This window comes from Trichoderma citrinoviride (genome assembly GCF_003025115.1).
Source record: "Trichoderma citrinoviride strain TUCIM 6016 unplaced genomic scaffold BBK36scaffold_4, whole genome shotgun sequence".
In the NCBI taxonomy this organism is placed as follows: Eukaryota; Fungi; Ascomycota; class Sordariomycetes; order Hypocreales; family Hypocreaceae; genus Trichoderma; species Trichoderma citrinoviride.
In genome coordinates, this window is record NW_020194712.1 from 2,065,427 (window position 1) to 2,089,850 (window position 24,424).

Genomic DNA, 24,424 nt, shown 5'->3' on the forward strand with positions numbered 1-24,424 from the left:
CAGCTGAGTCTGGCAAGAAGAAAAGGTTTTCTGCACGTCCACGAGTGTGCCTGAAAAGAAAACAAGCGGGCCAACTCAATTCTTTGTAAGTCTGCGTATTCGCACACCACTAGCTAGCCACGGCACATCAACTCGCAGCAACTTGCGCAGTTCCTTGCCAACTCGCACAACCAGCCCAACCAGAGATCATCACGCCTTCTTGCGTGGAGTGGGCTCGACACAACTGCACCCCTGTCAACCGGCATTCGGGCAGCCGAATCCATGTGAAAGAGGCTGGGTTCCTGAAAATAGTTCGCTGCGGAAAGGATTGGAAAGCGCTGAGGCGTCCGTCTCAGTAAGCCAGCCACTCCAGCATGCAAAAGTATGCGTCTGCCCTACTCTGTGACGATAGTAGTAGTAGTACTACCAGTACTATACTTGTAATCCTTCCTTCACGTTCTCGACCCCGGCACCCAGCTGAGCCGTGCATGAAGCAAAGCAAGGACAAGCACAACTGAAGTGGTCCCATCACAGCCAAGTGCTTACGCTCTAGCAGAGGTCAAGCCAGGGGGTGGAACCCAATCATGGTCCAACGCAAAAGCCCACAGACTCTCAGCCCTACAAAAACGTCCAGCGCCGTGACAGGAAAACGCGTATTGAACCGCGGGCGCACCTCGCTAAGGCGGCGTGGCGTACTCGTACTCATCAGTAATACTATCTAGTAGTACTAGAGCTACTGCTGTTCTAGTCACATTTTCGGCTCCGTGGTGGTTGTCATTCTCCAGGCCATGATCCCGGCTTTTCCTTTGGTGTTGTGGGCCGAGACAGCTGTCATTCGCGGAATGGCTGCCCTCCATGGAAGCTATTGGGATGCGATAACGAGGCGTTGCTCGGAAGGCTGGTTGACAAATGACACGACATGTGCAGACAGCAGCGCCACACGCGGGGACGGGCCGTTGACAGAGTCCCGTCAGCGTGGCGTTTGTCAAGGTGAACTGATTGTGACTTGTCCTACTGTACATGTGTGTTAGCCGTCTGCATAGCTCAGCGCGAGAGGAGGATAGAGACGCGAGATAGTGCTGTAGCAGTAGCATTACATGCTTCTGGCGATAGTATCTCCGCTGGAAGATACAATCCTAGGGTTCCTTGAGACTTCCACCACATTGGGACGCCGAAAGCCGCAGACAACCCAGTGGGCCATGCCGCAACCCCGACAAAAGGCCTCGTCAACAGGGCATAGCTCTGGATCGTCCATGACCAAGCCAATGGTTCATTCGACCGCTAGCCGAGGTGCGTCGATTAGTATTGACGGTGGATGCCTCTTCGTTCTGAGACTATTTTCCCACCTAAAATCTTACCCCCAGGTGGACTCGCTACCAAGCCGGAAAACTGAGCCCGCATGGAAAACCACCCCTGTCAGATGTTGATCTCTCGTTTTTCCGTCAAGCTCGACCGCTCCCAGAGAGGGACGGGGCCTTTCTCTCACTTGCAGTAACATTCTTGTCTTTGTCGGAAACAAGGCTGAAAGAGAGAGTCACCAAAAAAAGAAAGCTTTCAAGGGGTGGGAAGTAATCGCATCATTACAGGTGTGTGACTCGCAGAGCATACCTTAATCTTGGTCAACTGCAAGCTGTTACGGCATTCTCCACCCGGCAAAGGAAGTTCAGGTCCTGACCGCCAGGCAGCGTTTAGGATGCGGCATACTTGAGAAGCATTTCTTTCATCTCCGGAAGATGCCTGCGCGGCTGCCGCACCGTTTGTTGTGGGCGTTGTTGACGTTGATGCCGCTCGCCTCAGCCTTGGGCCTTGGCAAACGAGACGACGCGGATTCGTTTCCTTCTCCAGTGTCTGTATCGCCAAGTCAGTTCTTTGAAGGAGTTGATGGACCTTGGTCCACATTTGAGCTCCGTGTAGGCACTCCGGCTCAGAATTTGCGTGTCCTTGCTGGAACGTCGTCGACGCAAACGCTCGTGGTGCTGCCGGAGGGATGTCAGGTTATCAACGTGACGGACTGTGCCAACAGCAGGGGCGGCCTGTTCAACACGACGGCGTCCAAGACGTGGGATGAGATTGGTCTGTTTGGCCTGGGCATTGAAAATTCTTTGGGTTTTACCGACAATGGCGAGTTTGGACACGATACCGGTATGTCAACCTCGCCCTGGCTGTAAAGCATGGCATTAACGTCGACAGTCGGACTTGGGTATTTGGGCAGTGGAGGCCCTGTTGTCAACAACTCAGTCATTGCAGGAGTTGCGGGCACAGAGTTTTATCTCGGGATGCTCGGTTTGAACCCGCACCCAACCAATTTCACATCTCAGAATGATCCTCAGCCCAGCTTCATGCAGCTCCTCAAGAATGAGTCTGCCATTCCGAGCTTATCATACAGCTACAATGCAGGGGCTCCGTATCGCTTGAACAAGGCCCTGGGCACCTTGATCCTCGGTGGCTACGATACATCTGCCTATCAAGACACCAACTCTTCGTACGACTTCTTCAGCGATCAGTCCAGAGACTTGACGATTGGCGTCCAGTCCATCTCGACAAATGCCAGTGCAGAAGACACAGTGCTTCAGTCCAGTTTAATTTCCATGTTCATTGACTCATCTGTGGCGGAGATATGGCTTCCCTTGAAGGCCTGCCAAGCCTTTGAGAAGGCATTTGGTCTCAAGTACAACTCTACGCTTGAGATGTACCTGGTGAGCGACTCATTGCATAGTTCTCTCGTGGACTCAAACCCATCTGTTACGTTCACCATCACGACTGCGATCAGTGGTGGCTCAACCTTCAACATCACCTTTCCCTACGCCAGCTTCGACTTGCAGGCAAACCCGCCGCTGGTCAAGAAGGCATCCCGATACTTCCCCCTGAAGAGGGCGGCCAACGAGACGCAGTACATCCTGGGACGAACCTTTCTGCAAGAGGCGTATCTGATCGTGGACTACGAGCGAGGCAACTTCTCCGTCCATCCCCGCGTGTGGAACGCCAGTGCCGAGTCCAATATTGTCACCATCCTGCCTCGCGGAGCCAAGGAGAGCGCCCCCAACACCAGCACCGAAAGCAGCCACAGCCTCAGCGGCGGCGCCATTGCAGGCATCGTGATCGGCGTCTGCGTCGTGATTGCCGCGATTGCACTTGCTGCGCTGCGTTACCTCGTCGTCACCCGCCGGAAGAAGAACAAGGCCAACGACTCGGACGAGATTGAAGTGACGGCCATGTCGGCGCCAGACCACGATGGAGCCACTGCGACGGAGACGCCCAAGCCTGAACACGCAGAGATCGGTCCGGGCGGAGCTCGAGAGCTCGAAGGCGACGCTTCGGCGAAGCCCACGCCAGAGGTAGAAGGACGAAGCTTGGCCACGAGGAGAAGTCCGATGAGCGAGCTGGACTCGGCTAGCACGCCCGTGGCGGAACTTGCTGCTCCAGCGCCGCTGTCGGAACTTCTGTCGAATGAGATTTACGAGATGCCTGGGAGTGAAGTCCCGGAGCTGCAGGGCAGTCGGGTGGCGCCTCCCTTGGTGCTCACGGATTCCGAGTCGAGCGATTTTAGTTTCGAGGTTGAGCCAGGGGTGATTGGCGTGATTCAGCAGACGGAGGAGGATAGACGGCTTAACACGGCGGATTCTCATGGGGAGCAGGCCAGCAGACCAGACACAGGGGAGCAGAGAGGAGACGCAGCAGACAGCACCCTGCAGTCTTGGGCAGTGGGTGACGATCGACATATTCAGGGGGAGCCTCATACACGTAATACCTAATTACCAGATTATACCACATAGAATTATATACTCTTATAATGACATCTGGATTATAGCGATCAAGATACCATTAAGCCATCAAGGATAATTCATAAACCTCAACATATCAACATCTGGATATTCAGCCGTGTTCAACGCTCCGCTGTGGACATCTGCAGGCCATCCCAAGGAATGGGCAATTCATGTCATGCATACATCGATCTGGGGTTCCCGGAGATGCAGCTGCCAAGATGGCTTCTTGTGGAGGACAAGACAGCAGGGGTTGTCGATACGAGGCGCTCCGTGAGTCGGTAGAAGCATCCATTTTTGGCAACATCCTCCCAGGCATATGGCTCGACTATGTACATGAACAACGTTGACTCCTATGGAGCTGGCCCAAGACTCTCCTGAGCACTACAGAACAAAGGCCATCCCTCATGAGAACACAGCTCCTCATACGCTCTTGGGCTGCCGAGCCTCAGGGAACGAAAACTTGGCCGTCCTGTCCAACCGCACCGAGTACCCCGTAACATTCGGATCCGTGCCTAGGAAGTTCATCGGGAAGCCCAGATCAAACGGCTTCACGCTCTCGAGGTACTCAATCTGCTCATCCGTGAGCCGGATGCTGAGCGCGTCGATGTTTCCCTGCAGCTGCTCCACCCTGCGGCCACCGACGATGGGAAAGACGTTGGCCGCCTTGTGGCGCACGTACGCCAGCGCAATCGCCGTGACGGACTCGGTGCCGTGCTCGGAGGCGACCTTGGCCAGGGCCTCGCTCATCTTTTCTTCTTCAGCGGTCAGTTCGTCAACCGAGTTTCGGAACGTCTGGCCGTTCTTCTTGCGCTCCTCGAGGGCCTTCTTGGTCTGGAACTTTCCGCCTCCCAGCACGAACCAGGGGGCCAGGGCCATGCCAAAGGTCTGAGCCATCGGGATGATGTCGCGCTCAAAGTCCCGGAGCAGGACGTTCCACCGGCCCTGGTAGATGACGAACGGCGTTTTTCCGTGGTCTATCGCGTACGTGTTGGCCGCGCTGACGATCCAAGCAGGCATATCAGATGCTCCTAGGTACAAGACTTTGCCCTGCTCCACGAGAATGTGCAGCGAGTCCATCAGCTCTCTTATTGATGTCGTAAAGTCCCACCAGTGGACATAGAGAATGTCAATGTAGTCCGTCTGCAGCTTCTTGAGCGAGTCCCTGACCGACAAATGCAGGCTTTTTCGGTGGTTCCCCTGAAAGTTGGGCGCCGTCCCCTTGCCCAGCTCATGGCTCCTGTAGTCGGAAGTGAACTTGGTCGCAATAACGAGCTGGTCTCGAATCCCCTTCTTGGCCGCCCACTCCCCGATCCACGTCTCCGAGTCCTCGTCCTGGTAGTTGTTGGACGTGTCGATGAAGTTGCCTCCGGCATCGAAGAAGGCGTCGAGCAGCTTGAAGGAGCTCTCCTTGTCCATGGAGCCCATGTAGTCGGACCACTTCTCGCCAATGGACATGGCGCCCAGGGCGAGGGGAGAGACCCGGACGCCTGCGCTCGGGGCGAGGACGCGGTAGCGCCCCAGCTCCGTCTTGGCCTCTGGCGAGAGGGCCATGAAGTTCGGTACTTTGCTGCCCATTTTGGATCTTGTGCTTTCGTAACGATTCGCTTTGGTTTATCGACTTTTGGCTGTTTGTCTTGTGATGCTTCCGCTGCCCCTCCTTATATATATCTCATGACGTCGGCGGGAGCTACCCCATGGGCTTGTCTATCTCCGAAAACATCGCTCAACCACCAATCGGAATCGGAATTAGCCGGACATAGTGCCATTGATCGCGATCGAGATGCGTGTCTGCTGAGAAATATAGATATGTAATGAAGTTGTGATGGATTGAACAGGTAGTGGGGGGTTAAATGTTGAACTGAGGGGTCGTGTCGGCTGCAACCCAAGAGTCGAGATACCATAAGTCCGTGGTGCCTGTATATAGCCCGGTACCCCCGTCTGACCTCTGCGTATTCGATCGTAATGATTGCAAGCCACAAGTAATTGGAAAGCATTTGAACCGAAGAAAAGGATTATATATTCAAGCCCCGCCTTGCTGCGCCAAACGCCTTTCCGTCTAACTCTAACAAACATCGATTCCGCTGTCAACATAAATTACACCAGACACTAGCCGTGCCGACCTCGTCCCGTTGAGCCACCTCGTCTTCGACCAGTAGCTTTATCATGCCGAGCACGGCACGTTGGCCTTGCAATTGTCCGGTAGACTGTCGACCAAATCGACATTCAGCTCTCCCTTGTTGACGTCGTCCACGCCCTTTGCATAGAGCAGCGGCACCGCTCCGCAGATGGCGCATCCGTAGTCCAGCAGCTCCTGGAAGGCAGCCTTGATTGCGGCGCCGGTGACGGTGTCGTCGTAGTTTTCGATCCACGCGCACAGCGTGCTCTTGAACGGGCCCTTGAAGTTGAGCGAGTCGATTTCGATGCAGGCAATGTCGTCGCCGTTTTCGTATTTGCGCGTGTCCTCGATGGTTTTGATGACGGTGCCGAGTTGCGAGAGACGGCCTCCGCTGAGGTATGCGATGCCTGTTACGATGGAGAGTTAGTTGGGGGGAGTTGATGGCGGTATAGGTCGTCATGATGTTGAGCGTACCACAGCGCGTATCTCCATGGCAGTTGATGCCTAACCCGGCAACGCTCTGAGCAGCCGCAACGGCGACGGCGATGAAGCTGGCGAAACGCATTGTACTGGATCGTTTAGTTAACGTCGAATCACATCACCAGAACCGGTGTAGAGGCCATACATGTATAGGTGTCTGAGACGAGATCGAGTTGGGCGTCAACGAAGCTCGGCGCTGAGGTAATGAGAGATCCGATCGATTATATACTAGTGGAGTCTAGAGAGATGTAGAAAGCGATCAATGCAGACCTTGGGTTGTCAACCGACTCGTCGAGACCCAATCTCAATATGTATCTACTATGCTTGTCCGCTGATATAAGCGCTAAGCAGAGCGTTGCAGAGCAGTTTGAGTCTTCAGCTGGCCGCCTTAGCCGGGACACGAACTTTCTCCCTTTTTATCTGTTCTAGTGCAGTTGAATGGGAAGTAGGAATTGTCAGTAATTGGTTGGTGTTTGTCATGCGGGTTTGTTGGGTGCTAAAAACAGTCGTCCCTAGCTTCACGATGTTAAACTCGGCTTCAACGATTCCGGGCTGTGCCTCATCGACTCCAAATGGGGCCAACCTTGCTCATTTGCCGTTATCAACCATCGTGTGCACGAATGCTTTCATTTCCATATATCCTTCTTGTACAAATCCGAACGAATTGAATCAAATTGTATGACAGCTCACAAAGCATCTGCCTCATGTCTCCATCCGCTGCTTCATCCATCTTGGAGAGAGCTCGACATGAGCTGGACATGCCACTGACAAGCTTTACCCCCAACAAGACAAGAACACACACAGCCAGCGACTACCCGCCGGGTACTCAGACCCTGTCATTCATCTGAGTACCAACGCTTTCTTTGGCGCCGGCTCGAGGTGATGCCGCCGTCAGGAACGTTATTTTTGGTCCAGGCTAAATTTAGAACCCATGAGTAAGGCTAGAGACCGGAGAACCAACAGCAAGAGATCAGATGCAGGGATCGGGCCGGCATCAGTTGTGACAAGCCACCTCGAAGACAAGCCGGGAGCACCGCACACTTGTCTCTTGAATCGTGACTATATGCAGCAGCCCTTTTAGAGTTGCTGAAGCTGTAGACGCCATGATAAGCTCAATCGGAGCTACAAACCGATAGCAAACATCATTACATGTAAAAGCCATCTCCAAAGAGACGCTGGGCAAGACATAGGATAACACTTCTTCTTCTCGCCGAGGTGTATAACCAATCACGCCCTTTATATATGTTTGGTTCAGCTTTCTTATTATCAATCCATAGGGATAAACTCAGCTGTACGTCTAGTCATTCTGCTACCATTGTCACCCGTCAACTGCATCATCACGCCGCATTTTCGCCCATGGCGTTCCTGATCGCATCAACCGCAGCCCGCGTCAGCAACCAGTTATTCTTGACCCATTTCAGCTCGCCCTCCTCCTTGTCCGTCAGCTCCCTCCCCCGCGTATCAAAGTCAGGCCGATCCAGCGATAGCATCTCCAGCCATTTCGCGCGCCGCTCTGAAGGCGCCAGGATCTGGTCCATCCAACTCGCCACTGTACTCGTCTTCAGCATCTGGATACTCCCAAGCATGGCCGTGCGACCACTGAACTGGCACCTCCACGCCTTCATGGTGACATTCTCCCTCTGAAGCCAACCTGCGGCCAACTTGTCGTCATTGTAGAGAACGCAATCCAGCGTCCAGGCCACGACGATGAGCACCAACAAACCCACCCCGTCCCAGCCCTTCTGCGCAGCAACATATGTCATGGTGAGGATCTGAAAGGCAGAAAGAGCCCGCAGGGTGAGGGCCAGCATCCTGTTTGGACGAGCCGTAATGTCCAGGATCATGGGCTTGTTGAGCAGGCCATCGACAACGGCCCGGGAGCCGCGGTAGAGATACCACGTCGACGCGTTCTCGTGTATTGCCGCGAGCATGCAGCCATCGACCTGGTTGGGCTCGTTGTTTTCCAGATAGCCCGGGGGCGTGATAACTTTGATGTAGCTCCGTGCCGTGCGAAACACGGCGCTGAGGAGGATCGCCGCCGCAGTTCCGTATAAACCGAACAAGACGGTCACGGCACCCGCACCCAGAAGGATAAGCAAGAAGACGCCTTCGCCAAGAGTGGACAGCCAAGTACCGGAGATGGTTGCCCTGACACCTTTCCTCCGCTCGGCGTCGACGGTGCAATCTATAATGTACAACGTCTGGAAGCGGCGAAACGGAGACACTGCAGCACCCTTCTCCTTTTCATTCTTCGTCGACCCATCTTCCTCCTCCGAGACAGCACCATCCGCGAGTCCATCTTCATACGCACGCGTCAACTTCGCCAAATCCTGCGGAATCTCAACCTCACGCGCACCACGAATCACATGCCTTGCGAGGATGTCGCTCGCCGCCCCGTTGGCGCAGGGAAACACGCTGCCAAAGTTGGCGTCCCAGACGGTCCTTCTGAGCTCGCTGATGGACGACGCGCGATCCAGAAAATCGGACGACTCGCGGATGAACTCGGCGACGCTGTCCAGCACGCCGAGCCGCGGGAACAGGCTGACGCTGATGAAGCTCGCGAGCGCCGTCTGCCCGACCAGGCGGTGGGACAGGCCGCTGCCGGCTAGGTAGATTGCCAGAGGGAGGATGCCGACCCATTCGAAGAAGATGGAGGTTGTGACCTTTGAGACGGGGAGGATAGGGGGGGCGACGCCGTCTGTGCCCCAGCTTGCTGGGGGGTCGCCCGATGCATTCATCCTAAACTTGTTGAGACGGAGGCAGAAAGATCGATTGAGACAGACAATCCGATGGAAGTTGATGAGCAAATTCAACAGCGTTGATTGGCAGCTGACCGATATGCAAGAGATGGCATATCGTGTAACGCGCAGTCCTCAACAGAGAGTATCTTATACCTGCGATCGTACCAATATAGGCAGTATTGGATGCTGCAGCCTGTTGTTTCATGTTACTTGTAACAAAGTGTAAGAATGCCAGTTACAGAGAGCTCCTTCAGGTTGACTGTAGCGAGAGAGCCCTGCAGCTTATGCATGCGAGCCACACAACCCTTGCAATTGATGAGGCGACACCCACTTCACACCGCCAGGGCATAGATTTGAGGGACTCTGAGCATGCCATCATACATGCGCATGCGATAGGCAGCTTGAACAAGGCGAGTACTTAGTAGACAGTCTAGTGGGCTAGGCAAATAAGTATCACAGGCTGTTGAGAGTTGGCGATACTGGCATTGAGTTGAGCAATTGACCGAGCCATTGTCCGCCAACTTGGAATCTCGACAAATGTCCAGAGACAGATCATTCCGCCTCCTCGTGAATATCATTCGATCAAAAACTCCATCGTCCGAAACTGTGGCAACGGCACCCCAATATCCATCTCCAGCACCCCCTTCCACCGCCAAACCTCCCCATCACGAGACGCAACCACCGCAAAAACCGCCTTCGAAAGCCTCCTTGGATGAGGCACCCACACGTCCCGCCGATACGTATGCAGCGGCCTCAAAAGCGCACACCACTCCTCCCCATCGTCGAGATACCCGACAGCCGCCTTCTCCAGCGGCGACACAGAGCCCGCCCCCGTGAACTTCTCCAGCATACGATCCAACGCCGTCGTCCGCCGCCGCCGCCGCCGCGGTGCCTCAAACTTGTACGCCCACCAGTCCCCGTGCAGCCCCCTCTCCTTAATCAAGCTCACCCGCGTCTCGACCCCGTGGTAGGGCAGAAGCAGCTTGTCGTAGTCGGTGGGCGAGCCCTCGCCGTGCAGGCTAAAGTTGGGCCGCGAAGGAGCCCAGCTGAATCCCTTGACGCTGCTCAGCCTCTCGTAGCTGGACACCAGCCAGCCCGACGGGACGCCTCGCCCTACTTGGTTGCGCCAAATGTCCTCCGCCTTGTCAAACACCGTGTCGCCGCACAAGAGTCCCCATATGATGACTGCGTCGCCGGGTCGACTCGCCTGTCTGAGCGCCAACAGGCCAGCGGCCTCCTTGATTTCGACGAAGCCTTTTCGTCGATTGACAATCCACCGCTCGGACTGCGAAGGGTCGTCGTGGCCCTTGCCGTGAACGTAGGCCTGAGACGGGAGCAGATGCTGCGCAGAGAGGAAGAGAGCCGCAATGTCGATGCTGCCCCGGTTGCACACGTCCAGCAGGACATCCTTCAGCGACACGACGACGTCATGCTTGCAGAGGATGTGGATGTTGTGTCGCCCCCTGAGCGCCTCTAGCAAAGTCCACGCGCGCACGTTCCAATCGCAGACCAAAATCATGGAAACTATAGCCTCCTTAGCGGCAATGTCCCCGTCTCGAACGTCAATGGCCATCAGGTCCTTGTCGCAGACAAGCGTCAGCTTGCTCATGGCAAAGATGAAGTTGATGTTGGCTATCGCCTCTTCTCGGAGGAAATGATCGCTCGGAATGCACGGCGTGTCCATCCAGAAAGATTCGCATTCGTACATCCTTGCGATCCTGGAATAGCGCCTGAACAAGCAGCTGTTGAGGCCGGTGCCCCCTATCGAAGGGTCATCCTCTGGCCGGCCGCCTTGTCCATGGCTCCAGACGTGAGAGACGGCTATCGTCTTGCTGGAAGCTTGAACATAGTTCAGCCGGCCATCGACGCCCAGGTCAAGCGATACAGCCGCCGCACCGCCTATGCCTCTCCAAGACTCTTCGTTCCAGTACAGTGACGAACAGTTTCCGTCGCAGTCCGGCGCGTGAGCAGACTGGTTCGTTATACTCATCCCAGACAGCCTGAGGCACTTTCCAGGCTGTCTACCATCGCACGTCGTCGGCTCTCCTCCGTCGGTAGGAATGACGCACCGAGCCTGTCTGTGAGAAAACGTCTGCGACAAGCGGCTGAAGAATCTCCTATAGTCCTGACCAACGACGGCTTTGTCCTCCCGCAAGAGCCTCCAGGACCAGTTGCAAATATACGGCGGATGGCACGCCTCCGCCTTGGCCTGATTCAACCGCTCCGCCATTCTCACGATATCCGATCCGTCCAGGGGAGTTGTAACGTCCCTGTGAGTGTCGTAGCCCCATGTAAGTTGCTCTTTGAGCACGTAGTAGTGGTAGAGACTTGTTCCTCGCTGCCATGACGTCCAGAAGAATGCCTTGACGATAACCCATTCCGGCCATGGATCTTCCCGCGAAAGAATAATCGCCTCTCTGAGGACCTCGACCGTGGTATCGAGAACGTACCTAAAGTGTTCCGCGTAGTTGGACTCTCCCCCGAATACAATCTGAATCTGTATCGCGATACGCAGCACATTGCGGCTGACAAAGTTGGTAACACGCAAGCTTTCCCAAGACGGATCAGAGTCGGGGAGAAAGTAATCTTCGTCAAAGAGGCTGTACGGCCGGTCAACCAGAGGATCGTGGAACTCATCAGCGACTTGCGGGAGACGCTCTATAACGCCGCACACTTCGTCGACGAGGTCCTCGTCCTCCTTTGTAGGTTGAAAATGGCACTCGAGAAACTTGGAGTACCACTCGTCAAGGACCTGGACATGCGATGCAGGCTCCGTGAGCTGCTCCTTCAGAGCCAGGCACCACTCCTTCGCCCTTTGCTTCCTCCTGACAGCATCATAGACTTTGATAGTGCCGTTGACGACTTCCCTTTCAAAAGTGGAGGTGTCCAACTCTCTTGGTGATCCTCCATCGCCTGGACGCGGGATATAGCGCTCGGTGCGAAGGATGTCTCGGGTGACCTCCCGGATCGATCCAAAAGCTGCCATGGTCTGAATGCGTCGCTGGAGTAGAACGTGGTGTTCCCACCAAAAGAATGCATCTTATGCAAAGGAATGATTATGCCTCGAGATGAGCGGGATAGTTGGTGCCTAAACGCTGGGATAATCGGCTGACACTCCGCATAAGGCTGCCACACATCCTTGTCCACAGCCGAGTATGCTATCCTAGGGAAATCTTGTAAGTCGACAAGGCGTCCTCGTGTGTCAACTCAGCTTCAATTATAACCACTGACTGTGTCTGTCATGTACTGTCTAGTAACGTATTGTCCAATCTATATCAACAAAAGAAATGGCCTCGCGCGGCCCGGGTATTTCCAGTCCCAAAGCAATTGTGTCCAATGTCCATTCTGCGGCTCGCTCAAAGTAAGAAAACGCCAAGTCCAATATGCAGAACAATGAGGATGATTAAAACAACAAGGAAATGGCGATCCAGCCAGTGTATGATGCAGTCCCATGATAACCCTCAAACAAATGAAACCAGTATAATCGATACAAGCCGTCAAGCCGGGGTCGCCGTCTCTTGCAAGATCTCAGACAAGGAGCTGTGGTCGACCGCCTCGGCCGTCGTTCTGCCGCCTCTCCGCTGCTGCAATGCCCAGTACTGCTGGAACCCCGGAATCGCGCCAGGCTGGTTGATACCCGGCGCCCGCTGGGGTATCTTGCGCTCCTTCTCCGCCGCCCTGGGCAGGCTTTGGCTCTCTCCTCCCCATGGCCGCCACCCAACCCACTTGCCCAGGCCGCCAGCAGTCCGAGAGGCTTGAGATGAACCCGACATGTCCGATGTGGGGGTGGAGCTCCTCTTTGGTAGAAGGCCGGCAAAGTTATCGCGGAGAACAGCATCGCTACGTTTCGAGTAGTTCGTGGACAGTGTCGGCTGGGCGGTGGCATCGCTGAGGACGGCATCGGCTCCCCCGAGCGGGCGGAGTGTCATTTGGCTGGGTCGGATCTGCAGCGTGTGGATGTCGAGGCCGCCCGATAGCGACATGATGGACTCGTGAGACGGTACGCGGCGCAGCCGGGGGCCAGGTGTTGGTGTATCCGTGGGTTTCGAGTCCGCCGGCTCGTCTTGAGCATCTTTGGTCGTCGGCGTAGTAGAGTGTACGTCTTCGTCCTCTTCGTGGATAATGCCGCTGCTGAGTCGGTAGGGGTTCTGCGTCTGGACGGTGGTGCCAGGGTCAAAGTCGATGATGGAGAGAGATTGGAAGCTGCAGGATGAGGCTGCTGATGGACGTTTTCTGTGCGAAGCGCGCCAGGTTGGAGACGTGGGGTCGTAGCTGGTGGTGGGCGACATGAGAGAATCCGTCTCAGTCCCGCTGTGGTCAAATAGGCGCGGAGAAGTCGGAAGGGAGGATGAAAGTTCGGACGGAGTAGAAAACTCGTGCCAGGCCGCGGAGCTGGCAGTGATGGGCGTGGTTTCGCCCGTCCGGGAGAGAACCGGGCCCGTGGGGGACGACACCAAGCGCCGCTGAGACCACGGGCCGGGAGAGGACGAACGGGAAATGGTAGCCGGGGGCGTAAAGATGCCGGGCAGCAGGCCGTGGCGCTTCTTCTTGGGCTTCCGGGCCTCCTGCTTGGGCGTGACATGGTAGTGGTGGTGGATGTGGAACTCTTGTGACGGCCGTGCGCTTTCGAACAAGGAGGGTTCCAATTCTGCCTTGAGGTTCGAGACGGGATTGGGTCCGTCGGACAACGGCTGGTGAAACATGAGCTGCTCCCTCAGCACCTGTATCTCGTCGTTGGAGGTGATGAGCATCTCCCTCAGCTCGGCAATACCGAGCTGCAGGTTCGCATTATCCTGGAGCAGGTCCCGCACAAAGTGGCCGACAATCTTGTTCCCCTGCCGCTGCTCGGTGATAGATTTTGACGCCGCCGCGCCCTTGAGCCGCACCGCCGCGGCATCCAGATGCTTCTCCACCTCGCGCTGGCGCTCGAGCTTCTCCATCATCTCGTCGTGCCGCTGTCGCTCGAGAAGCGCCTCCTTCTCCATGCGTTCAAGCTGATCCTGCATGTCGAGGATCCCCCGCTGGGCCTCCTTGAACCGCTGCGCATGGGAGCGAGCTTCCGCCTTAGAAGCCTGCAGCTCTCCAGTCAGCTTGTCCTGCTCCTCTTCAAGGATCTTGAGGTGCTGGTCGGCCTCGGCGGCTCGCGCCGCGGCGCTCTCAAGGCGGCGGATGGCCTGTTGCGAGGAGAGAAGGCTTGCCTCTAGGCTTCTGATCTTGGCGTCGGAGTCGAAGACGGTGCTGTTGAGGATCTCGAGCTGGTCGAGCAGCTCATTGTTCTCCTCGACCTTGGCTGCATTGTCGGCCTCCAGCTGCTGCTTGTCCAGCTGCAGGCGCTCGATGCGGGCGTTGAGTTGCAGCCGGTCCCGTTCCGCGTCGGCCATGTAGGCTTCGTGCCTGGCAAGCAGCGCCTGTAGGGCAAATGTCAGTGGGGATTCCGTCTGCCGGTAGCACAGCATGCTGGTGGGTGTGAGGACATGTCGGGATGCGTACAGGCCGGGTGCCCAAGTCTTGACGTCTTGTTCACCAGATGGAATGCAGAACGCGAGAAAGGGATGCCGCAGGAAGGATAGAATTGCAGCGACGCGTGTAGACAATGGACGGTGACAGGAATGAAGGGAATGGGGAAATGAAGCGAGCAAATGAAGCAGCAACCTGCAGCCAAGCCCAATGGCGCCCACAGACGCAGACGCCCACACACACACACACATACCTTGCCTAATTGAGCGGCTGTCCGCACATCCTTCTCTACAGCCTCCAGAACAGAGCAGTTGTTCTTGAGGTTGACGCAATCTGGACTGCCGCAGCAGCACTGCAGGGACGAGCGGGACGAGGGGCGAGAGCCGGTCTCTGGCGGAACGATGTCGAGCTTCTCCATGTCGGCAAATGAAGGGATAGAAGATAAGATGGTGAATCAGGAGCAAAATCGGTGGTAGATATCGGTCGCCGCAGTGCAAAGCGCTGCTCGGTCGAGGCCTCGATACGGTAGCGATGCTGCAGCGACAAACATGGTCCTTGCGGGAGTCGCGGGTTCGAGGCGATTTCAACGGGCGAGATGAACGAAGGCGAATAGGGTCGGCATCGAGAGGAGAAGAGGTAAGAGTAGAGTCGAGCGAAATGAAATGACCTCCACCGGAAGACGGTTGATGAGCCACGACAGCCTCGTCGAAAGGAGGCGGAGGCTGGAGCTGGTGCGGCGGGAGTAGCGGTACTCGCAAAGGAGCGGATTCGTAGGATCAGGCCGGTGATGAAGCGAGCACTGGCGGTAATGCGACTTGAGGTCGAATCGAGGAGGATGCAGGAGGATGAGCGGACGAGATCGGCTGCCTCGAGACGAAGCTGTGCCTGCAGATGGATGGCTGGTGGTGTGAAGCCCTGGGCCCAGCAGTTAGACACCGCCTAGACGCGTTGAGGCAGATGACAAGTACCGCTACTCGGCGATGCGCGTGGCGATGTGTGGCTGGCGCTGTATCGAGTACGGCGCGTCTCCCTGTTCCTGAAATTAGTGGCTGCACCTGCAGTAGCTCGCTGTAGCTGCTGGCGGGTGGCTCTGTTTAGCGCCGCCAGGGCCGCCTATTGGGGCGGATTGGAGGCGGGAGCCCTGAAAATTCTCACTCTGCATCCGCCGCATCCAGCTCTGCATCCGTTATTGGACTCGGAGTGTCTCAACTGTCTGCGCCTTGCGAGCTGCTCTGTACACGGGCTGATGCTCTCATCCTCCAGCTGACTGTGTCACGTCTGGCGGTTGACACCTTAATTGTTATTCATCTATTTCCACCCCGTCCTCACGTGGCTAGTCCGGGGCTGTCAATGCGAGGATCGTGACTGGCCGCGGTGACTTTACCTCGGGTGCGGATTGCATGGGGCTCGTTGTACCGGGTCCAGTGCCAGCACAGCAGGCCCACCCGGTTTGCTGGCCCTGAGCGGGCCGGAATTGCTGCATCTGACGTGTGCGGATGGCGAATGTCTCGTGCCTGCGAGCGCTGCGAGTGACAAGTGCGTGAACTGAAGACGATGCGATGAGATGAGGGTTGATTAGTATTTAATAGTTGGTTCTGTGAATGCTGCTCATTCAGTCGACGAGCAGATTCAGCAGCCAAATTGTTGGTGACATATCCGGCGGCTTAGCGGAATTACACCGCAAACAGCATGACTCGAGCCAGCTTCCGTTGCATACGTCACTTGTGCTCGCACAATGCTGTGTAACATAGACAATGCACCCCAAATTACCTTCATCGATCATTCATGATCAAATCTAGAATTGATGCCGCCGTTCGACATGAATTCCACCGAGTTTCTAGGGTACGGAAACTTGGGTTCACCGGCCGGTCAAATGTAGGACCGCAATGACGGCATCACTTCCGCATCCATTGCGTCATCCGCCAATCAACGTCCGCCTGTTGCAAATCAAGCTCGACATCTCAGCTTCGCTCACCAGCTTCATGCTCTACAGCAGACGAAACCGGGCTTACAAATCTCCAGCTCCGGGAATTCAAGAGCATGAGCTACCGGTAGTAGTAAACAAACAATTGAAGCTACCTCGCTAGAGCTGTCTCGAACCTACAGTTCCTCCGGTAGCATTCTCTCCTCCTTCCGCAGTCTGCCCGCACTATCTCCGATCTCACTCGCGTCATCTCGAGCTTCTTAAACCTCCAGGCATGCTCCTGTTACCCCGCAACCCCCACCTCCGTCATCTGCTCCCATCAAGCCATCGTCTGTCTTCATTCTCTCGCCAGTTTTCGTTTGCAGCAGCCATGTCTCAAGAATACAAGCTCAAGGGCGTCACCGCGCTCCCCAAGCCCGGCCAGAAGCAGGAGGCCGAGGTCGAGGGCATCCAGGACGCAAAGGTCCTCCTCGTTGGTCTCCAGCAGGCCGGAAAGGCAGAAGTCAAGGCACTTGGTGCCAAGTGCACCCATTACGGCGCACCGCTGGTCAAGGGCGTCCTTACCAGCACGGGACGTCTCACCTGTCCCTGGCACGGAGGTGAGTGACCAGATCTCCTTTGGAGACGACATACGTACTGACAGATTAGCCTGCTTCAACGCTGCCCAGAACGGTGACGTCGAGGACGCGCCGGCCCTGGATGCGCTGCCCGTGTTTCCGCTGACTGAGCGCGATGGAGGATACTACATCAGCGGCGAGGAGGCCGCCATCAAGGGCTCGCGGAGGAGGCCCAACTTCCCCTGCAGTGTGTCGAGTGACTCCAAGGAACACGTCGTCGTCGTTGGCGGCGGCTCTGGCACGCTCGGTGTCGTCGAGGGCCTGCGTGAAAAGGGCTACCGGGGCCGTCTCACCGTCATCTCCAAAGAGGGCTACCTCCCCATCGACAGGACCAAGCTGAGCAAGGCGCTCATCACGGACGCCGCCAAGTTGGCGTGGCGCGACAAGAGCTGGTACGACAGCGGCGCCGTCGAGTGGGTGGATGGTGAGGTCAACGGTGTTGACTTCGCCGACAAGAATGTCACTCTCACGAGCGGCAGCAAGATCCCCTACACCAAGTTGGTTCTCGCGACGGGAGGCACGCCCAGGGCCCTTCCCCTGCCGGGCTTCAAGGAGCTCGGCAACATCTTTACGCTGCGCAGGGTGCCCGACGCAAAGAACATTGTGGATGCCATTGGCGACAAGGGCAAGAAGATTGTCATCGTCGGGTCGTCGTTCATCGGCATGGAAATTGCCAACGCCACCGCCAGCGACAACTCGGTCACTGTTGTTGGCCAGGAAAAGGTCCCCCTTGAGCGTGTTCTTGGCGAAAAGGTCGGCGCCGGCATCCAGACGGCCCTGGAGGGCAAGGGCATCAAGTTCTACATGAGCGCCGGCGTCGACCGGGCCGAGCCGTCCAGCTCGGATCCTTCCAAGGTGGGGTCTGTCCACCTCAAGGACGGCACCAAGCTGGATGCTGATCTCGTCATCCTGGGCGTCGGCGTCGGTCCCGAGACGTCCTACCTCAAGGGTAACAGCGCCGTCCAGCTCGAGTCCGACCAGTCTCTGCGGACCGACTCTCACTTTGCCGTCCAAGGGCTCACCGACGTCTACGCCATTGGCGACATTGCCTCGTACCCGTATCAGGGTCCCGGCGGCGACGGCAAGCTGGTCCGAATCGAGCACTGGAACGTGGCACAAAACGCTGGCCGGGCCGTGGCCACCCACATTGTGGACCCGTCTCACAACAGCCAGCAGTTTATTCCCGTCTTCTGGTCCGCCCTGGGCGCCCAGCTGCGATACTGCGGCAACACCATGGCCTCTGGCTGGGACGACCTGATCTTGGATGGCAACGTGGCCGAGGCCAAGTTTGTGGGATACTATTTCAAGGGAGAAACAGTCGTTGCCGCTGTTACGCAGGGTCGAGACCCTGCAATGGTCCAGATTGCCGAGCTGATGAAGCTTGGGTTGATGCCATCAAAGAGCCAGCTGCAGAGGGGGGCGGACATTTTTAGCATTGACGTCGCGGCCCACGTATGATCATGAAGCTTGCTGAGTGTTTTGAGAAATATACCGTACATGTCCGACCGTTTTGCTTCGTTGAATGTAACATGACTGGTGACGCTGTGTCTCTGTCGTGAGCCTCGTGAAATTACATTAAGAAAGGTTAGTCATTAATGCAGTGCTAAAGGCAGCCGTGCATGTCACGAGATGCAAGCCATCAAGGTTCTCGTGCGGCAAACCGACATTCGGCCGGCGGTTTAAGAATGCGATTCCCTCCATCACACCACAGGAAATCCAAGACACAGTCGAGGTGAGAGCAAGTCGCCCGTTTTCTCATCAGATGCATCTCACCGATATCCAATGCGTCTGACATCTTGCAGCCATGTCTCAGGCGCTCAGCCCTGATTGGGCTCCGTCACCGCTGAACCTTAATCCAGCGGGGCTCACCTACCGATAGCCTACCCGTCATCACCGCCAAATGCCTCCAACCTCACCTCTATTGCCTCACTCAAGCAACCTCATCGCTGTCGTTTCGTAAAGAACAACCTCTTGATTCACATCAATTGGCCTCACAAGTTGCCTCCTCAAATCACTCATCACGCCTCATCCAATGGCCAACGAACTCTACCATTACTCCGTCGTCTCCGGCCTCATGGAAGGCTTGGGCGAATCGGGCATCCCCTACAAAACCCTCGTCCAAAAGGGCGACCACGGCCTCGGCACGTTCCGCCGCATGGCCGGCGAGATGATCTGCCTCGACGGCAACGTCTACCAGATGAAGGCCGATGGTACCATCGTTAATATCGACCCCTCTGCCGGCACCGACGTCGCCCCCTTTGCCATGGTCACCAACTTCCGCCCCACGCTCACCACAAGCATCTCCTTCAGCAGCAAGCAGGACCTCTCAGACGCCATGACGAAGCTCTTCCCCAAGACAAAGAACCGCTACCTCTCGTTCCGCATAGACGGTCTATTCTCCCTCGTCGCGGTGCGCACCGCTGACGGCCAGAGGTACAAGCACGAGAAGCTCAGGGAACTGCACGCGCGCCAGACGACGTACGAATTCAACAACATCCGCGGAAGCCTCGTCGGATTCCGATCCCCCGAGTTTTTGCAGGGCGTCAGCGTCGCGGGCGATCACCTGCATTTCATTTCCGACGAGAGGGACCGCGGCGGGCATGTTCTGGACTGCGCGTCGGGCGGCGAGGTGCAGTTTTCCGGGGCCGTCATGAGCACCATCCATTTGCAGCTTCCGGATGACGACGAGTACAACGAGGCGACGCTGGCTTTGGACTCGGACGGCATTCGCGTGGTGGAGGGATGAAGACTTGGTGACCCGACGAGATGAGGATTTTGGTCTGAGACGAGGATATATGTGCCAGCTACAAAAGGATCGCATGGAAATCCTGAGGAATTGCTCTGTAAAGTAGAGTCCTTTCTTAGCCTGTTACAACTAGCATTGAATCTCTCGCTCGTCGCAACGTACTCGTCAGCGCGAGCGCGACTGCTGGCAAGTCATTCTCCTTGAGGAGCTTCTCGAGGTGGTTGTTAGAGTGGATGTAGATCTTGCCTAGAGCGTTATATACACAGTTTTCTATCTGACCGGGACGTTCCTAAGCAGGACGTTCCCGAGCACGTTATCCAAAGCAGAACGTCCCCATCTAGAACCCTCTCTCACATACCTATTCGTCTCCGGACGCATTATCCATCATCACTGCAGCCCGCAAGGCAATTTAACAGGACGAATGATTACATACTTTGTTCTCGCGCCCTTCGAGCCCTTAAGAGAAAGAAGAGGGAGTAGGAAATCAAATGAGACGAAAAGGAGAATCACGCATTAATCACCACAGTAGTGAGCGAACAGGTCACTGTCATTCAAGTCATTCTAATGAAGAAAGAGCATACGACGTAGTATCAGATGATTAAGAGGAAAAAAGAAGAAGAAAAAAGAAAATTACCGGGCCGCGGATACATTCTCACCGCTTATCACAAAAGCCCTCCTCAGTCTCGCTTCTTTTAGAAGAGGATTTGGAGATCGCGGCCATCGAGGTCCATGGCCACCTCAGGTTTCACCTGCTCCGCCTGCTGCTGTTATTGCTGCTCATGCTGAGAATCATGCTCTGTAAAATAGAGTCTGTGGCCATGGAGTACGATAGATGTTCCGCTCAAGTCCTATGAACACAGTTGTAGAGGGAGCTTCAAAGTCCATCATGTCACTATTCTCTCCTAAAGGGGCCATCCCCTTCAGGGATCCATCCATTATGTCGCGTCCTGCGCAGTTCTTGTCTTCACTTATCCTCTCGCCACTAAGAGGTTCATATAATATAATAAGGTAGCTTACTACAGTTACCTAATAGAGGTAGAACATACTAGAGGAATAGTATGACAAACCGGTGTCCTTATGATTAGTAAGAACAGTCTTTCCTAAGGGATAAACCTAAGGTTTATAGGTTTATATTAGCAGAGAGATTAGGTTAGATGTATTAGCAGTAACTTATTATATAGCTAGGTAATACCTTTAGTAAATGTCTAGGTTTTAATCTAAGTGTATTATTATTACTATGCTACTTATATAATAATAACTGTCTATTTAAACTATTTAAATAGGTGTTATAAAGGAATCCTTATATAGCTAGTTATCCTATCTAGATTATTTAATATTCTAATAATTCTATTCCTAAATTATTTATATAAAAGATAATCTATCCCTTAGATTATTAAAGGATTTAATAATCTATTCCTAATTAACTAATTAGTTTAATATTTATCTAGTACTATTTACTAAAGGTAGTCCTTAGTTATAACTATAAGTATTAGGTTATAATATAATATCCTCCTCTTATAGGCCTTATCCTTAAGGCCTTGCCTAGTATTCCTATATAATCCTATAAGTGCCCTGCTCCTTAACTAGTGCGTTTTTTTATCTTTTACTTTATTTTATTTATATACTAACTTATTTTTAATAATAATAAAGAGAGTAAGAAAAAGTCTTTATTTAAAAATAAAAAAGTATAAAAGTCTTTTTAATTTTATTATTTATAGCGCTAAGAAAATAAATAAGCGTTATTCCTTTTATATTTTTAAAGACTTTAAAGAGTATCTTTTATCTACTATTAATTTATTATATTATTTAAAATGCATATAACTAAATAAATCTTACTATAATATTTAAGGTTTTACTGCTAATTAGCTTAACTAAGTGTCTGCTTAGCATTTTTATTTAAAAGAAGAGCTTAAGTCTGCTAAGGATGCTTTTACTAAAGTGGCTGTAAAGGTATTATAACTTTAAAAGCAGAAATAATTATAGTATAAGCAGATGCATTATGCTATTATATAAGGTATTATAGATTTAGAAGAGCTAGATTATATTAAGCGTAAGGAGGCAGAGGCCTTTTATTAAGTAATAGCGTCTATACCTAATTTAATAAATTCTAATATCCTAGCTTTTTTTATTAACCTTATTAATTAGTCCTAGTTTAAGTTAGATCCTTCTTTATTAACCTTTATAAGTTTAACTGCTAATAAAAATTATTAACTAAGGCCTTTAAGTGTTTAAGATACTTAATAGGCTTTTAAGTGTTATTAGCTTTATTATAGTTTTTCTATTTTATAAGATATTTTAGCTATTAGGTTTTTTTATTAAATTTTATTTAAAGTATTTATTTTACTTTATATTTAAGTTCTTTACCTTTAATTATAATTTTATTATAAATAATTTCACTTATTTTCTTATTTACTACTGCTTTCTTAAGTAATAATATATAAAAAATATTATATATACTTTATCCTTATTATCCTTTTTTTATTAAAAGGTTAAGTTTATAATTAATTTCTTTAATTTATTTTAAAACTTTATATAGTTTAAGTTTCTTAAAGTTAAGCTTATTACTTAGCTAGTTTATTTTAATATTTAGTTATTTTTCTCTATATATATACTAAAGTAAGTAAACTATATCTCTTTCTTAAAGAATTAGTCCTTTAATTCTTCTTTAATTTATATACTTACTTATTCTTTCTTATATAAATTTAAGTTATATTTATAGGTTATTATACAGTTCCTTTAATTAATTTACTATAATAATTACTTTTTTTATATTTTTACCTTATCTTAAAGGTTAAAATACTTTTAGTTTAAATCTATAGTTTATATAAAATAGTAATTTTTCTATTAATTCTACTAATATACTATTATATAAGATTTATACTATTAATAAGTATTTAACCTAGTTATTTTATTTAAAGTTAATATAGTATTAAAGATATATTTTAATAATCTAGTTAATCCTTTTTATTTATTTATTTATTTATAAATAATAAGCAGTGCTAACTTTATAGTTTAATCTAAGTCTAGCTATAAGTAATTACTAAAATTTTAAGATAAATATTAATCCTTTATTAAAAATAATTTTATTTAGTAATCTATAGTTAGTATAAATATATCTTTAAAACTAGTATGCTAAGTCTTTAACTATACTGCTTTCCTTAACTAGGATAAAATAGCTTATTTTTATTAATTAGTTAACTATTATAAAAATACTATTTTAAGTTTTTCTTATTATTAATTCTTTTAAAAGTAAAAGCTTAATAATATAATTAAATAAGATTAATTCCTAAGGCTATATTAAAACCTATAAGGGTTATAACTTTCTATAAGGGAGATAGTATCCTGCTTTTACTTATTTATATATAATATATTTTAAAATAACCTTTTAAACTGTTTTTTTAATACTATTAAATTTATAGTATTATTAAACTTACTAGGTGGTTTTTCTTATTTCTTAATATTTATATATTAAATATATATAAATTATTTTAATTACTTTCTTTTATAATTTATCTAGTACTTAGATAAGTCTATTTATTATTAAGTAGCCCTTTTTTATAAAGGTGCCTTTTAAAAACTATTCTTTAGTCTAGTCTTTAATATATTCCTTAATATTATTAATAATTAGATTATCTTCTTTAATTATAAATATAGTATTTAATATCTTTAATATTAAGTTTTTATTTTTATTATATTATAGTACTTATACTTATATATCTAGGATCTTTTAAAAATAGTCTAGTCTTTTACTAAATATATTAGCTTTACTATCTTCTATTCCCTTATAGTGTTTAATAATTAAGTTAAACTTTAATAAATATTTATAATATTTAACTTATTTTTATAAGAGTTCTTATATTATAGTAAAGTAAGTAATATTTTTATAATTTATAAGAATTATTATAAGGAATTTACTTCCTTAATAATAGTTTCTCTAGTGTTTTTTATTAAGTGCTATATAAATTACCTTAAATTCCTTATTATAAATAAGATATTATAATTCTAGCTTATATAGCTTTTTTAAAAAATAAGTAACTAGTTATAATTTCTTATTTTTATCTAGTTAGCTTAGTACTCCTTTTATAATATAATTTAATATATTTACCTTAATAGTAATTAGCTTTTTAAAGTTAAATATAACTAGCATTAGGTTATTACTTAAAGCCTTTTTTAGTATATTAAATACTTTTTATATATTAAGTGCTTATAAGAATTTCCTTTCTTTTTTAATAAGTTTTATAAATAGTATAGCGATTTTTAAAAAGTTTTAAATAAATTATCTATAATAGTTAGCAAGTCTTAAAAAGCTTTAAACTTCTTTTATATTCTTTAGTAATTACTATTTACTAATAGCTTTAAGCTTTTTAAGATCTATATATACTTCTCTAGGCATAATAATATATTCTAGAAATATAACTTCTTATTAATAAAATTAATATTTCTCTAGTTTTATTAGTAAATTTGCCTTTTTTAGTATTTTTAATATAAAAGTAATATACTTTTTATATTCTTTAAGAGTTTTTAAGAAAATAAAAATATTATTAAGGTAAATAATAATAAATAAGTTAATAAATTCCTTTAATATATAGTTAATTATTTT

At 50.5% G+C, this 24,424-nt stretch overlaps 8 protein-coding genes across 8 annotated transcripts; 3 read left to right on the plus strand and 5 right to left on the minus strand.

The window, feature by feature from the left end:
• Positions 1-1,712: 1,712 nt before the first annotated feature.
• Positions 1,713-3,731, plus strand: BBK36DRAFT_18745 (acid protease; the record flags this gene model as incomplete). The annotated part of the gene is made up of 2 exons (XM_024897861.1): positions 1,713-2,121; positions 2,170-3,731. 2 exons carry the CDS (start codon positions 1,713-1,715, stop codon positions 3,729-3,731), a joined length of 1,971 nt encoding a protein of 656 aa, XP_024751708.1.
• A 432-nt stretch (positions 3,732-4,163) lies between these two features.
• BBK36DRAFT_50194 (Aldo/keto reductase) lies at positions 4,164-5,294 on the minus strand (the record flags this gene model as incomplete). The annotated part of the gene is made up of 1 exon (XM_024898172.1): positions 4,164-5,294. One exon carries the CDS (start codon positions 5,292-5,294, stop codon positions 4,164-4,166), a length of 1,131 nt encoding a protein of 376 aa, XP_024751709.1.
• Positions 5,295-5,904: 610 nt separating this feature from the next.
• On the minus strand, positions 5,905-6,424 carry BBK36DRAFT_18747 (hypothetical protein; the record flags this gene model as incomplete). Its single annotated transcript, XM_024897862.1, has 2 exons — positions 5,905-6,266; positions 6,334-6,424. 2 exons carry the CDS (start codon positions 6,422-6,424, stop codon positions 5,905-5,907), a joined length of 453 nt encoding a protein of 150 aa, XP_024751710.1.
• A 1,252-nt stretch (positions 6,425-7,676) lies between these two features.
• Positions 7,677-9,077, minus strand: BBK36DRAFT_1114246 (hypothetical protein; the record flags this gene model as incomplete). The annotated part of the gene is made up of 1 exon (XM_024890005.1): positions 7,677-9,077. The coding sequence occupies one exon, from the start codon at positions 9,075-9,077 to the stop codon at positions 7,677-7,679; it is 1,401 nt and encodes a 466-aa protein (XP_024751711.1).
• Positions 9,078-9,654: 577 nt separating this feature from the next.
• On the minus strand, positions 9,655-12,066 carry BBK36DRAFT_1158061 (hypothetical protein; the record flags this gene model as incomplete). Its single annotated transcript, XM_024894068.1, has 1 exon — positions 9,655-12,066. The coding sequence occupies one exon, from the start codon at positions 12,064-12,066 to the stop codon at positions 9,655-9,657; it is 2,412 nt and encodes an 803-aa protein (XP_024751712.1).
• A 511-nt stretch (positions 12,067-12,577) lies between these two features.
• Positions 12,578-15,118, minus strand: BBK36DRAFT_1134930 (hypothetical protein; the record flags this gene model as incomplete). Its single annotated transcript, XM_024892468.1, has 3 exons — positions 15,034-15,118; positions 14,791-14,974; positions 12,578-14,488 (listed from the first exon to the last, which is right to left on the minus strand). Exons 2-3 carry the CDS (start codon positions 14,953-14,955, stop codon positions 12,578-12,580), a joined length of 2,076 nt encoding a protein of 691 aa, XP_024751713.1. The 5' UTR covers positions 14,956-14,974; positions 15,034-15,118.
• A 1,562-nt stretch (positions 15,119-16,680) lies between these two features.
• On the plus strand, positions 16,681-18,536 carry BBK36DRAFT_1134931 (hypothetical protein; the record flags this gene model as incomplete). The annotated part of the gene is made up of 2 exons (XM_024892469.1): positions 16,681-17,060; positions 17,110-18,536. The coding sequence occupies exons 1-2, from the start codon at positions 16,832-16,834 to the stop codon at positions 18,534-18,536; spliced, it is 1,656 nt and encodes a 551-aa protein (XP_024751714.1). The 5' UTR covers positions 16,681-16,831.
• A 574-nt stretch (positions 18,537-19,110) lies between these two features.
• BBK36DRAFT_1158064 (alpha-acetolactate decarboxylase) lies at positions 19,111-19,824 on the plus strand (the record flags this gene model as incomplete). The annotated part of the gene is made up of 1 exon (XM_024894069.1): positions 19,111-19,824. One exon carries the CDS (start codon positions 19,111-19,113, stop codon positions 19,822-19,824), a length of 714 nt encoding a protein of 237 aa, XP_024751715.1.
• Positions 19,825-24,424: the final 4,600 nt, after the last annotated feature.